At 44.4% G+C, this 15296-nt stretch overlaps 1 protein-coding gene across 1 annotated transcript in view; it reads left to right on the forward strand.

The window, feature by feature from the left end:
* The window catches only part of LOC140302314 (multiple epidermal growth factor-like domains protein 11), a 130382-nt gene that overhangs the window by 82844 nt on the left and 32242 nt on the right, over nt 1-15296 (forward strand). The window contains exons 10-12 of the mRNA XM_072381147.1: nt 4682-4802; nt 6677-6840; nt 8016-8118. Of these exons, the coding sequence (XP_072237248.1) occupies nt 4682-4802; nt 6677-6840; nt 8016-8118 (388 nt within the window). The remainder of the gene's footprint in view (nt 1-4681; nt 4803-6676; nt 6841-8015; nt 8119-15296) is intronic.

The following is a 15296-nucleotide window of genomic DNA, read 5'->3' on the forward strand; positions in this document are numbered from 1 at the left end:
ACGAAAATATTATTTTGTTCTCTGTTTCACTAAAATACTGAAATATGTTTAATGATGAGGGACGAATGGAGCGTGAGATTGACGGCGGATCGGTGCAGCGTCTGCAGTGTTGCTGCACCGACCCGTCGCTGTGAAGAAGGAGCTGAGCCAGAAGGAGAAGCTCTCTATTTACTGGTCAGTCTACGTTCCCATCCTCACCGATGGTCACGAGCTGTGGGTAGAGACCGAAAGAACGAGATCGCGAATACAAGCGGCTGAAATGGGTTTCCTCCGCAGGGTGTCTGGGCCTCCCTTAGAGATAGGGTGAGAAGCTCAGTCATCCGGGAGGGGCTCGGAGTAGAACCGCTGCTCCTCCGCATTGAGAGGAGTCAGATGAGGTGGCATCTGGTTAGGATGCCCCCTGGACGCCTCCCTGGTGAGGTGTTCAGGGCCCGTCCCACTGGGAGGAAACCCGGGGAAGACCCAGGACACTTTGGAGAGACTATGTCTCTCGGCTGGCCTGGAAACGCCTCGAGGTCCCCCCGGAAGAGCTGGAGGAAGTGGCCGGGGACAGGGAGGTCTGGGTTTCTCTGTTAAAGCTGCTGCCCCCCCGACCCCTGGAGAAGCAGCAGATGATGGATGGATGTTTAATGATATTAAAATATGTTTATGTTTATCTTTATGCATTTAGCAGACGCTTTTATCCAAAGCGACTTACAGGTAGGCAGATAGGGTAAGGGGGCCTTGCCTAATACCTTTCAAGCAGGGGATTTGAACCCAGGTCACCCACATGGAAGGTGGCAATCTTACACTATCCAGTCCATAAAAGCCTATAATATTGAAATATTGCCGTTTTTAGATGATGCTCCATGTTTTAGTCGAGCTGTTGTTTGCAAATCTTGCATTTGACTTTTTTCCCGCCATCTACTTTGGTAAAATCCTGCCACACTGCTGAGGTTTCACTGTGAATGAAACGCTCAAAATAAAAATAAATATTCAGAAAACCACAGGACTCGAATAACTGCTTGTCTCTAGCAGGTTGGGCTAATCCAATATAGTGAAAAAAAGGGGGTGTTCTCTGAAGACAGGCTCTGAAAACACCCCCATTAGCACTTGGTACTTTCCTCCTGATGAAATTAACCACAGATTGTATGAAATTAACACAGCAAATCAGAATTTTGGTCGACCCAGAACATATCGACCAATAAGTACAACGCTGTACTTTTTTTTGGACCCGAACCAGAACATGGACCAGTCCAACCCGTGTATAATACATCTCTAACACCCACAAACAAAGTGCAAAAGGGTTATAAACCTGCTGGTCTGATTAAATTGGTGTAATTTTACCCCACAAGGATAAAATTCACCTTTCACTGTTTCATTTCAAACATTCTGCATCTCATCCTGTTTGTCTGCAGCTTTTAGAAGAAATCTGCCAGGTTTTGGTATTTATTGATGATCTTGAATTTGGCCAAAAACTAATGAAAGTAAGAGGCTCATACGGCTCCAAACTGCATGATAAATATCAGGATCCATCGATCTACTTGTAATTATTATTGCAGAGGTCACTTGTTGGAGCTCTGATGTCCCCCGATGACTTTCTTTATTGAGCCCAGACACGTTATTTATTAGCAAAGTTTTTTTTAAGTCCTTAATTCACCAACTTTTTAATAAGGCGCCTCACTTCTTTGTCTCTGCACGTTTGCTTTGCTTTGTGCATATTAGATTCAAAGCGATTCAAAGGAGCAGGTTGGAAACGGGAAGTTTAATTAACAGAGTTTATACGCTGAAGGTCCTGATCAATGCAACGGTGTGTTCAAGGTGCAGTTTGTGTGGAGCTCGTCCCCAGCATGCTAACAGCAGAGAATGAGGTCAGACACCCTGCTAATGCCAAGCTGTCCGTCTGTCCGATGCAACCATCGATCACACAAGCTCAGACATCATGTTGCTCTGCAGGGAAGCCTTCAGTGATGCTCGTCCCTGCGCTGGTTCACTGCAACCAAGGACGTAACCATGGTTTAGACGACCAACAGTCCAAAAAACATTGAGTTTAAAACAACGACAACTAAAAAACAGCAACAAATCTTCACATTTTGACCAACTGGATCCAGACAAGAAGCAGCATTCTGCTCGATAAACAGCTTAAATGATTTCATATTCCTCTCTGAGTTAGTTTTATGAGGAGTGAAACCAAGGGCGTAACCATGGTTTTAGACATTGGGGGGGTCCAAGAAAAACCAAAATTGTTGAGTGCATTATCTACAATTCTTTATTTATATATAAAAATTGGACATTTAGAACATAGTTTAGAGGACTACATTGACCATGTAAGTTCACATCTAAAGGAATAGTTTAACTTCTCCGAGACAGTGACTGCCCCCCCCACTTTGTTTTGGTTAGTTGCTTTCTGTTTACTGACCTTAAACACACCTACCAATTACAATTATGCTCTTCCAGTAGTTCTGTAGCAAATAGGACAGCTTCCAATGGAAAACGACCAAATACCCAAAGCATGTTTCTGGAAATATTTTAATAAGGACAACTAATGATGTAACAAATTACAGACTTTTCCTTTAACAAAAAAGGTGCTGAGGACTTTTAAGTCCAGGTTCATTTCTATTGTGTCAATGTCTCAAAATGTGCATTAACAATGAAAAGTCTAATAGTCTAATGTTATTTTTGTTTTAAGTTCTTTTATTTTGAAAGGGGGCGGAAGTTTATTTTGTTGATTCTGTGTTGGATTTCCTGTTCTGGTACAATCTGCTCTGTTGAGCAGCGGCTCCGTCAAAAGTAGAAGTCCAACGTAAAGATAAGGAGATCCGCTGCTGAGCCGTTCCCATGGTAACACACGGAAATAAGTTGAAAATAAATAAGACATAACAAGAGACCGATCCCTTGACAGGGTTCATAAAAGGAGAACATGCATTTTACATATTTTCTTCTGTATATTGGGGGGGACAGGTTGGTATTTTCTCAATATTGGGGGGGGACACGACCCCCCCAAAGAATGCGTGGTTACGCCATAGACTGACACCAACAAATCAAATGCAAACAAGGGCTTTATAATGGATTTAAAGACGATCTCTGAGCAGAAGATGGAGGTGAAAACCCACCCCAGGCAGGACACCATCAGTGCACTGAGCAGCTCCTTCAGGGACAGACTCCTTCACCCCAAAGTGTGTTTAGCAGAGCTATCGTAGGTCCTTCCTCCCTGCTGCTGTCAGGCTGTTTAACGACCAGGTCTGACCCCCAGTAAACCTCCCACACAGTTAAGGACTGTAAAATAGAAATAATAATAATTATAATGAGCAGTACTTAATGTGTAATACCCACTGTGCATAATAATAATATAATAACAATGTGCAATTTTCTTTTTACGAGCCCATGAACAACTGCTGATACTGGTGGTTTTACCTGCTATTGTATGTCTCTGTTGTCTTTCTTCTTTTTACAGCTTGCTGCTGTAACAATGTGAATTTCCCCATTGTGTAAAGGAAAATCTAATCTAATCTAATCAGGTTCCTGACTTCAAACGCTGTGTATTCGGTCAGAACCGTACAAAAGAAGTTTGGATACACAGGGCCAGACTTACTAAACTCTGAAAATAAACATGCGGGTCACAAAATATGACGATTGATCGCTCTAAGGCTCTGAACAAAAGTCCTGATCCAGCCCTCATTTTGATAGATTTCCTGGAAAACAGGAAACAGCTGCAGAGATTTACTGAAACATGTTCAAACAGAGTTTCTCAGCAGCTTTAAGGTGAATATCTGGTCTGAGCTCCTTTATTCTCCAACACAGCCTGAACCCTCTGAGACAAGCTTTCTGTCATTTCTTTAAGGAGTCTTCAGGAATAGTTCTCCAGGCTTCTTGAAGGACATCCCAAAGCTCTTCTTTGGATGTGGGCTGCCTTTTGTTCCGTTCTCTGTCAGATGATCCCACACTGCTTCAATAATGTTGAGGTCCGGGCTCTGGGGAGGATTCATCCCTCCATAAGACCTGTTGCCACTGATTTTCAGTCCACTTCTTGTGTCATTTGGCACAGCTCAGCCTTTTCTCCCTGTTTCCCTTCCTTAAGAACGGCTTCTTGACAGCCACCCTTCCATGGAGACCATTTCTGATGAGGCTTGGGCCAACAGTAGATGGATCAGCTGAAGGTCCAGATGCATCTCTCAGGTCCTGTCAGGTCACAGCTGGATTTTTTCCTCTTTCTTAAGGACTTCACTTTCAGATCCTGTTCATCTGCTGTAGATAGTTTTTTAGGCCTGACACTTCTTCTTTTGTCCTCCACTTGTCCAGTTTCCTCAAATGTTTTAAGGACACACTGCACACCATGCTGAGATATGCCAAGTTTTCAGCTAATAGCTCTTTGGGAATCACCTTGTTGCTGCAGAAATCCTATTTTCTGTCTGTCAAACTGTGTTTTCTTTGCTGTTTTTCACAGATGCAACTAAAGAAATGAAATACATGTTTTGAAAGCAAAACACCCTTTTTGTGTACAAACATTCAAAACAAATATGAAAATAATCAAACAAAAAAATGCACTTGCATCGTCGTGTAAATAACGCAGTTCTCTCTGAAACCAAAGTTTTGGGTTGGACCTGGAGGTTGGTGAAAATGTTAACGTTAACTCGTACGACTCGGTGTTTGCGGTTGAGTAAAAACACAAAAGGAACTCAGTTTGTGTGTGTTTTGCATCCAGGGAGACGACTGCTCCATCAGCTGTCCTGCAGGCCTGTACGGCACCAACTGCACCTCGCCTTGCTCCTGCCACAACGAGATCTCCTGCTCGCACATCGACGGCTCCTGTATCTGCAGAGAAGGTTCGGAGCCCCTCAGTGACCGGGATTTAAGATGAACTGCTGTCTCAAATGGGGAGAGGAGATTTGTCTTTGGAAGAGATGCTCAGATGAGACTTGGATGTTCTTTTGTAGAAAAGTCCCAGAATAAAAAAGCTGTGAAACCATGAAAGTAGGGAGTACTTGGACTGAAGCGTGTGCATAATGAAAGCCACGCTCCTGTGCAGGGAACTGATCGGGTAAATGACCCATGCATGAAGTGGCTGAATCCGTGGCTCAGAATTTAATCTTCTGTAAATGGTGTCAACCTTTCACAGGTGGCGTCGGGATCGTCTTCTAAAGCTAATCTGGCCTCATCTGTTCACAGAACAGCTTTGGGATTCAGCTCACTTTGGATTTTTATGAATATGAGCAGATTTTTAAATGTTTCCTATGATTTTGCTGTTCCCGTATCTTTCTCATGTTGAACTCCCTGACACAGCATAAACGATCTCCTGAGCATTTTGTTCTGTTTCACTTGCTTAATATCTTTCAATATCAGCTCGTTTAAATATTTATGCACCACTGAATCTTCATAGGAGCTCAGGTAATTAAAATGGAGGAACATGAAATGGGATGTGCCTTGTCCTCAAAAGGAAAATGTATTTTAGTTTTTTAGTAAATCTAAAATGGAAGTTCAGGCTTATCAGGACGTTGTCATGGTGCAGATGTGGTATGTCAAATCTTAGCATGTTACACTCATCAGGATAAAAGCTGATAATCACTAAGATAAACCCCAGATACCAAAGAATAATTCACCCTAACCTGGCCAACATCTGGCCTTGAATCAGACTCAGGGGGAATGTGGCCGCATGTCTATCAAACAAGCTCCAAATCTCTTGTGTTAGAGCCACCTTTGACTCTAAGAACATTTGCATGACACATCGTAACTCAAGTAGGGTCCAGCTCTTAACCTTTGGACCATTTCTGACCTACGTAACAGTTGCCAGTGATATCACGCAGCCATAAGTGCTAAAAGCAGCCCAGATTAGACCCAAATGTGTGTCTTCTGTCTGGGATTACGTACCGGACATGAATTTAAATGGACACGTATGCTCACATGTTCCGAGCTACATCCCTACCTACGAACTGTAAGATCACCTCTGAAATGATACTCTTATCATCACAAAAATGCTATTTGTGGACTGGAGAATGTTCAGAACAGACTAGTGAATAACATTAAAGGGGAACTCCGGTATTTTTAAACCTTATTTCTGGCATGAAATACGTTCATCTGCTCACTGAGAACAGTTTGGTGAAAGTCGGCGTCCTTCGGAAGATATTTAGATAACTGGAGATCCATATAACGGAGTGAACGGGGCTTAGAGGATGCAGCCTCTAAATAAGGCATTATCTGTCTTTATTTCACCAATACTTTAAGAAGAATGAATGAATGAACGTGTGCTATAGCTCTGTTAGCTCATAGCTGCTGTTATGTGGCTACTTGCAGCTATAGGAGAGCTAACGGAGGGATTTCTACACAGGCACTCTACTGGGACCACTTCATCCACACGCCCCCCTGCAGCACAGTTTATTCACTCCGGTAAGAACGTCCATCTTACTCAAAGTCTTCGTTCACGTCGTCAAAATCTGATAAATATCCTGCCATGTTGCACAAAACTATCAGCAGCAAACTCTGTGTGAAGTTAGCCGACTGTCACAGAGCACGGAGTGAATAAACTGTGCTGCAGGGGGGCGTGTGGATGAAGTGGTCCCAGTAGAGTGCCTGTGTAGAAATCCCTCCGTTAGCTCTCCTTTAGCTGCAAGTAGCCACATAACAGCAGCTATGAGCTAACAGAGCTGTAGTTGCAGCTTTGCAGACGATTGTCCCGTAACAGGCTGATGTGTGTCTCTGCCAGGCTGGCAGGGCGTGGACTGCTCCATCCCCTGCTCCAGTGGTTTTTGGGGCCTGAGCTGCAATCAGACGTGTCAGTGTGCCAACGAGGGGGCCTGCAACCCCGTCAACGGAACCTGCACCTGCTCACCGGGCTGGAGGTCCGAGTACTGCGATGTTCCGTGTCATGTGAGTGTTTCTGTTTCTGTATTTATCAGAAGCTTTTATCCAAAGCGACTTACAAATGAAGATATAACAGCTCTATATAAAGCTAACAATAAGCTACATAGAAGGAACCCAGGAGTCCGACTCTGTCAGAGGGGACAGAGTAGAGATAGGGTGCAGGCATAGAAGGAAGTGCAGAAAGATAAAGTGCAGAGATAGAGGGGGTAGGGAAGTACAAGGTAAGTGCTGGGATAGGAGATGCTCTCTGAAGAGCTGGGTTTTCAGGAGCTTCTTGAAGATAGACAGGGACGCCCCTGTTCTGGTAGCGCTCGGTAGGTCATTCCACCATCGTGGGACGACACATGAACAGAGTTTGGATTGTCTTAGGCGTGGTGTAGGAGCTGCTAGACGACAATCCTGGGACCAACGGAGGGACCCAGTTGGGACAGAAGCCTTTGCAAGAGCATTCAAGTAGATGGAGCCGTTCCATTAAGCTCTTTGTAGCTAACATCAGGGACTTGAATCTGATGCGGGCGGCTAAGGGCAGCCAGAGGAGCTCAATGAACAGAGGGGGGATGTGTTCTTTTAGGCTGATCCAAGACCAGACGCACCGCCGTGTTCTGGACCATCTGCAGAGGTTTCACAGGCTGGAGACCAGTTAGGAGACCAGTTAGGAGACCAGTTAGGAGACCAGTTAGGAAACCAGTTAGGAAACCAGTTAGGAGACCAGTTAGGAGACCAGTTAGGAAACCAGTTAGGAGACCAGTTAGGAGACCAGTTAGGAGACCAGTTAGGAAACCAGTTAGGAAACCAGTTAGGAAACCAGTTAGGAGACCAGTTAGGAGACCAGTTAGGAGACCAGTTAGGAGAGCGTTGCAGGAGTCAAGGTATGAGATGACCATGGCCTGCACCAGGAGCTGGGGGGCATGTTGGGTTAGGTATGGTCTGATCTTTCTTATGTTTAGTAATGCAAAGCGGCACGAACGAGTAACCGAGGTAACGTGATCTTTGAAGGTTAGTTGGTCATCAATCATGACACCCAAGTGGACAGCTTAGCTTCTCTTTGTGAGGAACCCGCTCACATTCTCACGTGTAAAACAGCTCAGTGAGGTGGAATCTTTCTTTGACCCTGATAATCTTCTTCTTCTTTTGTGTAATTCATAAAAGATGTGTTTTTGCCTCGTCCTTGTTGCTGGTAGGAGGGATCATACGGGCTGGACTGCAGAGAGAGATGCGACTGCATCAACGCTGACGGTTGCGCTCCAGTCACCGGCACCTGTCGCTGTCTCACCGGTTGGACAGGTGAGTTCTACCGCTTCGGTTGTCAAAGCAAGAGCCGAAGCACACGCACACAATGACACATACTGCTGCATTAAGGAAGATTAACGCAGATTTATACAAAGTGCTTCACAAGGAAGAATAAAAGCAAACAAACCAGGTAAAGGGATGAGGCCAGAAAATGTACTCCAGAGATGAACAGGCAGTAAGATGAATAAGTAAACTGGATAAATAATGCTGTTAGTAACGCCAACACTGGTGGTAAGATTGCCACCTTCCATGTAGGAGACCTGGGTTCAAATCCCCTCCAGTAGGGGTCCTTAGGCAAGACCCCCTTACCCTACCTGCCTACCTGTAAGTCGCTTTGGATAAAAGCGTCTGTTAAATGCATAAATATAACATAAACAAGTAAATAGAAATTGGAAATAATCAACAGGGCTTTATTTGCGGATCTCAGTGTCTGAGAAGGGCAAACACACCGCGTCAGTAAGTCTGAGGAGGCTTCAGGGGTGAGCTGTAAGAATTTAAAAGAGACACATTCTGCCCTTTTCTCACAGATAGACACTAAATTAAATGTTGGTGATGTGCTTTGGTCAGAATTACAGAAAGATGCACAACAACAGCCTCCTTTCAGCCATGTCTTTACAGCTCTGTTCATAGCAGCTGGTTTTAGGGATGCAGTGAGACCCCCGTCTTCTGCCAGGTGAGTCTCTTTTGAGATCAGTTCTACAGCTTTACGCTACTATGAAAATGTAAATTTGGGCACAAAGTACACTCTGAGAGCTCAGATTACCACACAGCAAACAGGAAAATAATAAACCCTGGGCTTTGCTTTAGCTCTGTGGCATATGTGTCCAACGTCTCAACGATTTGATAACAAATGGAAAATTCTTCTTCTTCTAACCTCTGATTTAAAAGGTGAATTTAAAAGTTACCGGGCGCTCACACCAAAAGCGTCTTGAGTAGCCGAGGTGGCCAGCTGCCATTCATTTTCAGTGTAAGCTGGCGCCGAAGAGAGGCCGACGTTGTGAGCTTCGAAAGTGGAGAGAGGCTCAACTTTATGCAAATGAGGAGCGACGAGACACAGCAGATCTGGATTCTGAAGGCGGAAAAAAGGCAGAAAAAGGCGGAGAAGGGCAGAGCGAGAGGAAAACCATGGAGGAGAAACTTATTATTGCAGGAACCGATGTATAGATGGATTATTATATATGCCTGCTATTTGAAAGCTCCGCCCCTTCAGCCGCTTCGGCTTCTATGGCAGCAGAGGCGGCGGGTTGTGAGCGCCCGGTTAAGCATTTTGGTAAGGTTTATCAACCCAGACATCTGGCAAAAGGCTTTTATTGTCTGCTTTCTATGTGGAGGAGCAGCAGCTCTACTCCGAGCTCCTCCCCCCGGATGGTAGAGCTCCTCCCCCCGGATGGTGGAGCTCCTCCCCCCGGATGGTAGAGCTCCTCCCCCCGGATGATGGAGCTCCTCCCTCCGGATGGTGGAGCTCCTCCCCCTGGATGATGGAGCTCCTCCCCCCGGATGGTGGAGCCCCTCCCCCAGGATGGTAGAGCTCCTCCCCCCGGATGGTGGAGCTCCTCCCCTCGTTTGGTGGAGCTCCTCCCCCTATCTCTCAGGCTGAGCCCAGCCCTCCTCTGAAGGAAACTGTGTCTGTGACCTCATTCTTTGGGTCACTACCCAGATCTGTGACCATAGGTGATCAAAGTTCTGATAGCACACAGAAAGAAACCGTTTGGAAGTTTATTCTGCCTTTATTACTCTTATAATTTTTCTGGCTCTGCAGAGACGCTGAATGTTTTCCAGGGAGGGGAGATAAACTCTGTTCACTTCAGACACCCAAACATACAAACTTTTTGTCTTTTTCTCACTTTGAAGTCGATACGAAATCAAACAAGAATGAATTTATGTGAGGTGAGCACAGGGGGATGTTGATGGAATTTTGTCCTGGAAATGCGTGGAGCTGCAGCTGTTTGAACATCTGGAGACAGTGGAAGAGTCCTGAATGAGAGTAGTGGATGGTGGTCCAAACAGAAGTGGACAACATGTCTGACGTTGGGCCTCAGAACTCAGGTTATGAGCAAATATTACTTCAAGATTCCTGCATTCTGCCTTATTTGATAGACTGTCAAGATTATAACCAACAGAGCTGATGGAATTTGGGGGAGAAAACAGACTCTGACTTATCTGCAGCACTGCAGGGATCTTTGGGTTTAATCGGCACGTACGACAGACTGATGTCTGCGTAAAAAAGTGAACTACATCTACATCACCATGTAGAAAAAGCCAGATAAAACTGCAGCATGTAAACTGAAAACAGAATATATATAACGCATAATGATGAGAATACTTCATTAGACTTAATTTGTTCACTTTTCCATCGCCAGGTCACAACTGTAAATATTTGAAATCCATAGATATTAATAGTTTAATGTCTAGAATTGGAGCACATTCAGCATCTGTTACAGATAATAAAAGCAGCGGATGTATATCCATCAGTTAAAGGCAGTAAATTGTCTTTAACACTCGACGGATTCTTTAAGATGAGGAAGCAACAAGACGCAGCCTCACTGATTCTCCTTTTTATTTGTGTTGAAAGTGCCGACTTCAAGCTTCATTCCAGCTTTTAAATTGTACCGATTGGCCAAATAAAACCATATTTATGGAAAATAATTTACGCCTTTTACGCTTTTTCCTAAATATTGTCGTTTGGTTCCGGAAGAAACGGTAAAAACTAAGAAAAGTGCTCTCTGTTTCCTACTCAAATTTAATTTTTTTTGTGTGATTTTAGGTCCAATTAAAGTCCAACTAAAGCCTGTGCTGAAAAAAAAATTACACCAAACAAGATGAGGTTCGTGAGGGTAAAAAAAAGAAATGGGAGTCAGAAATGGTCAGTTATACCCTGAACTCCAGAGGGTTCAGCTAGATAAGGCTTTGCTTATCAAATCAGGATTTTATTGGAGCAGAGCGACAGTCTGGAAATGCTTTCAGTGAGTTTCCGACAAAACAAACCGAGAAATATGTGGATGAGAGCAGCTTTGTGGCGAATTCAGCTGAATTAAAGGGGAACTCCGGTATTTTTAAACCTGGACCTTATTTCTGGCATGAAATACGTTCATCTGCTCACCGAGAACAGTTTGGTGAAAGTCAGCGTCCGGAAGATATTTAGATTCCTCCAGATCCATATAACGGAGTGAATCTGTCTTTATTTCACCAATACTTTAAGAAGAATGAATGAATGAACGTGTGCTATAGCTCTGTTAGCTCATAGCTGCTGTTATGTGGCTACTTGCAGCTATAGGAGAGCTAACGGAGGGATTTCTACACAGGCACTCTACTGGGACCACTTCATCCACACGCCCCCCTGCAGCACAGTTTATTCACTCCGGTAAGAACGTCCATCTTACTCAAAGTCGTCGTTCATGTTGTCAAAATCTGCTAAATATCCTGCCATGTTGCACAAAACTATCAGCAGCAAACTCTGTGTGAAGTTAGCCGACTGTCACAGAGCACGGAGTGAATAAACTGTGCTGCAGGGGGGCGTGTGGATGAAGTGGTCCCAGTAGAGTGCCTGTGTAGAAATCCCTCCGTTAGCTCTCCTATAGCTGCAGGTAGCCACATCACAGCAGCTATGAGCTAACTTTGGGTCGTGAACAGAGCATGTAAGACCATCTGAATCTAGATGATTCAGGAGTAATTTGGACCTCAACTGCATTATCTTGGTGCGTTAGTCTGAGTTTAAAAGTCCAGGTTAAAACCGTTTTTACTTCTAGCTTAATGAAATGTCACTGTGTAACGCCAAAATGCAATCATTTACATTACATCCCTCTTCATATCCTCGCCCTCTCTCTCTCTCTCTCTCTCTCAGCGTAATGAACAAAGCTTCTGATTTTCACCCACTTTCTGCTTCAGAGGTAGTTTATCAAGTTATAATGGCTGCCTGTGCCCCACTATTCTATTCTTCTCATACTCTAAGTCAAAGGAAGTTTCTAATGAGCTGCACATTTGCCAGGCGGCTGCACCACAGGGGGCAGAGCTATAGTCTATTCCTACTGTCTGTCTGTCTCCGTCGCCCTTTCTGTCTCTTTCTATATTTAGATGTGGTGGGGAAGTTGAGAGGCTCGATGGAACTAAGAGTGAATGTAATGTGAGTCTCTTGGGCGTTCCAGTCTCCAGACTGTCCCCTGTGAGCCGCCGGGGCTCTGATCAATTCTTCAAGACATCTTCTGTGTAAACTCCTCCCACACACACACACATATATGTGTATTTATATGCAAGAGTGATGAAAGAGGAAGCCACTTCAGCAAGAGGCCAAAAAGTTACAGAAAGACTGTGGAAGATTTTTTTATTTAGCCTCAAATGTGTGTTCATGTGCAGATGGATTTTTGGTGTCGAGGGAAAATTTAAATTGTGCTGACCGTATATTTTTAGCATATCATAGTGTGTGTTTACATATGCATCAGTTTCCTGATAGTTGTATTGATTGCAGTCAGGCTGCTGTTGATCATTAAAGATTTGCTCATCACCAGGAATCATAAATCGAAGCTTTGCTGTTTGAGCCGCCAGATTCCAGCTGTTAACATAACCAGATAAATAGGAATTGAATGAAGATAGTTGGTGAGTGGAGTTGTGCAGCAGCACTGGATTAAAGGGCGTTAAATGTTCAATTTTGCCCTGACAGTAGCACATAGAGCAGGGTTTCCCAACCCGTGGTGTTAACCATCCATCCATCAATCATCCATCATCTGCTGCTAATTAAATTAAATAAATTAAACTCAATGGCACATCAGAATGATTTTTCATGATATAAACCTCATGTTTGTCTCTGTTTACCTGCTTTGGTGTTTATTTAAAATTTATTTTCAATACAGTAGGAATTCAAATAGATTTTTGGGTGTTTTTTCATCATTTGATCAACACATTTTATCATCCATCCATCCATCCATCCATCATCCATCCATCCATCCATCCATCCATCCATCCTTCCATCCTTCCATCATCCATCCATCCATCCATCCATCCTTCCATCCTTCCATCATCCATCCATCCATCCATCCATCATCCATCCATCCATCCATCATCTGCTGCTTCTCCGGGGGTCGGGGGGGCAGCAGCTTTAACAGAGAAACCCAGACCTCCCTGTCCCCGGCCACTTCCTCCAGCTCTTCCGGGGGGACCCCGAGGCGTTCCCAGGCCAGCCGAGAGACATAGTCTCTCCAACGTGTCCTGGGTCTTCCCCGGGTCTCCTCCCAGTGGGACGGGCCCAGAACACCTCCCCAGGGAGGCGTCCAGGAGGCATCCTAACCAGATGCCACCTCATCTGACTCCTCTCAATGCGGAGGAGCAGCGGTTCTACTCCGAGCCCCTCCCGGATGACTGAGCTTCTCACCCTGTCTCTAAGGGAGGCCCAGACACCCTGCAGAGGAAACCCATTTCGGCCGCTTGTATTCGCGATCTCGTTCTTTCAGGCTCTACCCACAGCTCCTGACCATAGGTGAGGATGGGAACGTAGACTGACCAGTAAATAGAGAGCTTCTCCTTCTGGCTCAGCTCCTTCTTCACAGCGACGGGTCGGTGCAGAGCCCGAAACACTGCAGACGCCGCACCGATCCGCCGTCAATCTCCCGCTCCATTCGTCCCTCACTGTGAACAAGACCCCGAGATACTTGAACTCCTCCACTTGGGGAAGGATCTCATTCCCGACCCGGAGAGAGCGTTCCACGCTCAAACTATTTATGGGAAATATAGGATCAGAAAAGGCTGAAAGCAAAAATATATCAGCATGAATAGAATCTGTTTTGTAGATAAATTACTCGTGAACTCCTCAAGTTGTACTTGTAGAGCGCTTTTCTAGTCTTTTCTAATCTAGTCTAACTGACCACTCAAACCGCTTCTAACACTAAATGCCACAGCCCCCCCGTCTTAAGTCTATAACTCCGTGCTTTCTAACATTCATACCCCGATGGATACATCGGTAGGCAACGTGGGCTTCAGTGTCCTGCCCAAGGACGCTTCGGCATGTACCGGGAAGCCGAAGTCGAACCACCAACCGACTGCTCTTCCTCCTGAGCTACCTGGGGAAGGATCTCATTCCCGACCCGGAGAGGGCATGTTTCCCTGCTCCAGCACACCCAGTTCAAATGAACCGGGTCTTCATCATCCCCCTGCAGAGAGCTGACCCATTTATCTGAATTTATCTGGACCTCAGGGTTGTCTGCCCTGAGGACCAGGGTCGGGAAGCACTGCCCTACAGATCTCATCCATACGACTCTTTCCCACATGTTTGTTTGGTTTGAAATACTGACTGATTTTAGCAGATTTCCCATCCAGTTTTATGGGAATATGCACATTTGATGACACTCATATCAGGGAAGAGTTAAGGTAAAAGATGCTGGTCCCTGGGAGTGATTTTAGTGAGCTATTGCACAGCTTCCCATCATCTCAATAGCTTTGAAGTGCTTTGAGATGACATTTGTTGTGATTTGATGCCAAATAAATAAAACTCTTTTAGATTTAATTGAATACCAATGTTGGCTAAATAGGTTTTTCCTTGACTGAGACCAAGATAAAGAAAACCTTGAAGGATAAGATACACACTGTATCCTACAGGCTGTGTTGGGCCTCAGATTCTGAGAGACTTTCTGAGTTTATTAGGGTGTTTTATCATTTTTTGGTTGGACAGCTGATGTCAGCCCAAACAGCAGGACTGAGACTGAGCTGCCAGCTGGCTGACAGACGGCAGAATTGATCAATCTCGTCTCTTATTGTCTGTGATGTTGCTGTCATTAGTGTTGACTTGGTCAAGTTTATACATTTTTAAAATATCCCACAGAGTCAAATTCACAACTTCTTTATTAAAATATTTGTTTGTGGCAAAGATACGATTAAAATCATACGATTGAAATATATTCTGGACTCCGGTATCGATGTTTGTTTGAGCTCCTACATCCAGCCTTTGTTGGCCTCTGGCAAATATATATTTATTGAAAAATGCTTTTGGGCAACAAACATATTGATTCAGTTTCTGTTTGTCCTACGTCGATCAAACCAATAAATAATTTATTTGTAGATGCGTTCATTACTAAACAGTGAAATACTTGAGAATTGACTTCATCACAATGATGATCAAACAGGACAGAACTTTATCAATTGAAACTATTTAATGATCTTTTGCTCAGTTTTAGTAATATTTTCATGAA

Source organism: Leuresthes tenuis, unplaced genomic scaffold (genome assembly GCF_036924035.1).
Source record: "Leuresthes tenuis unplaced genomic scaffold, fLeuTen1.0.hap1 SCAF_2, whole genome shotgun sequence".
Lineage (NCBI taxonomy): Eukaryota > Metazoa > Chordata > Actinopteri > Atheriniformes > Atherinopsidae > Leuresthes > Leuresthes tenuis.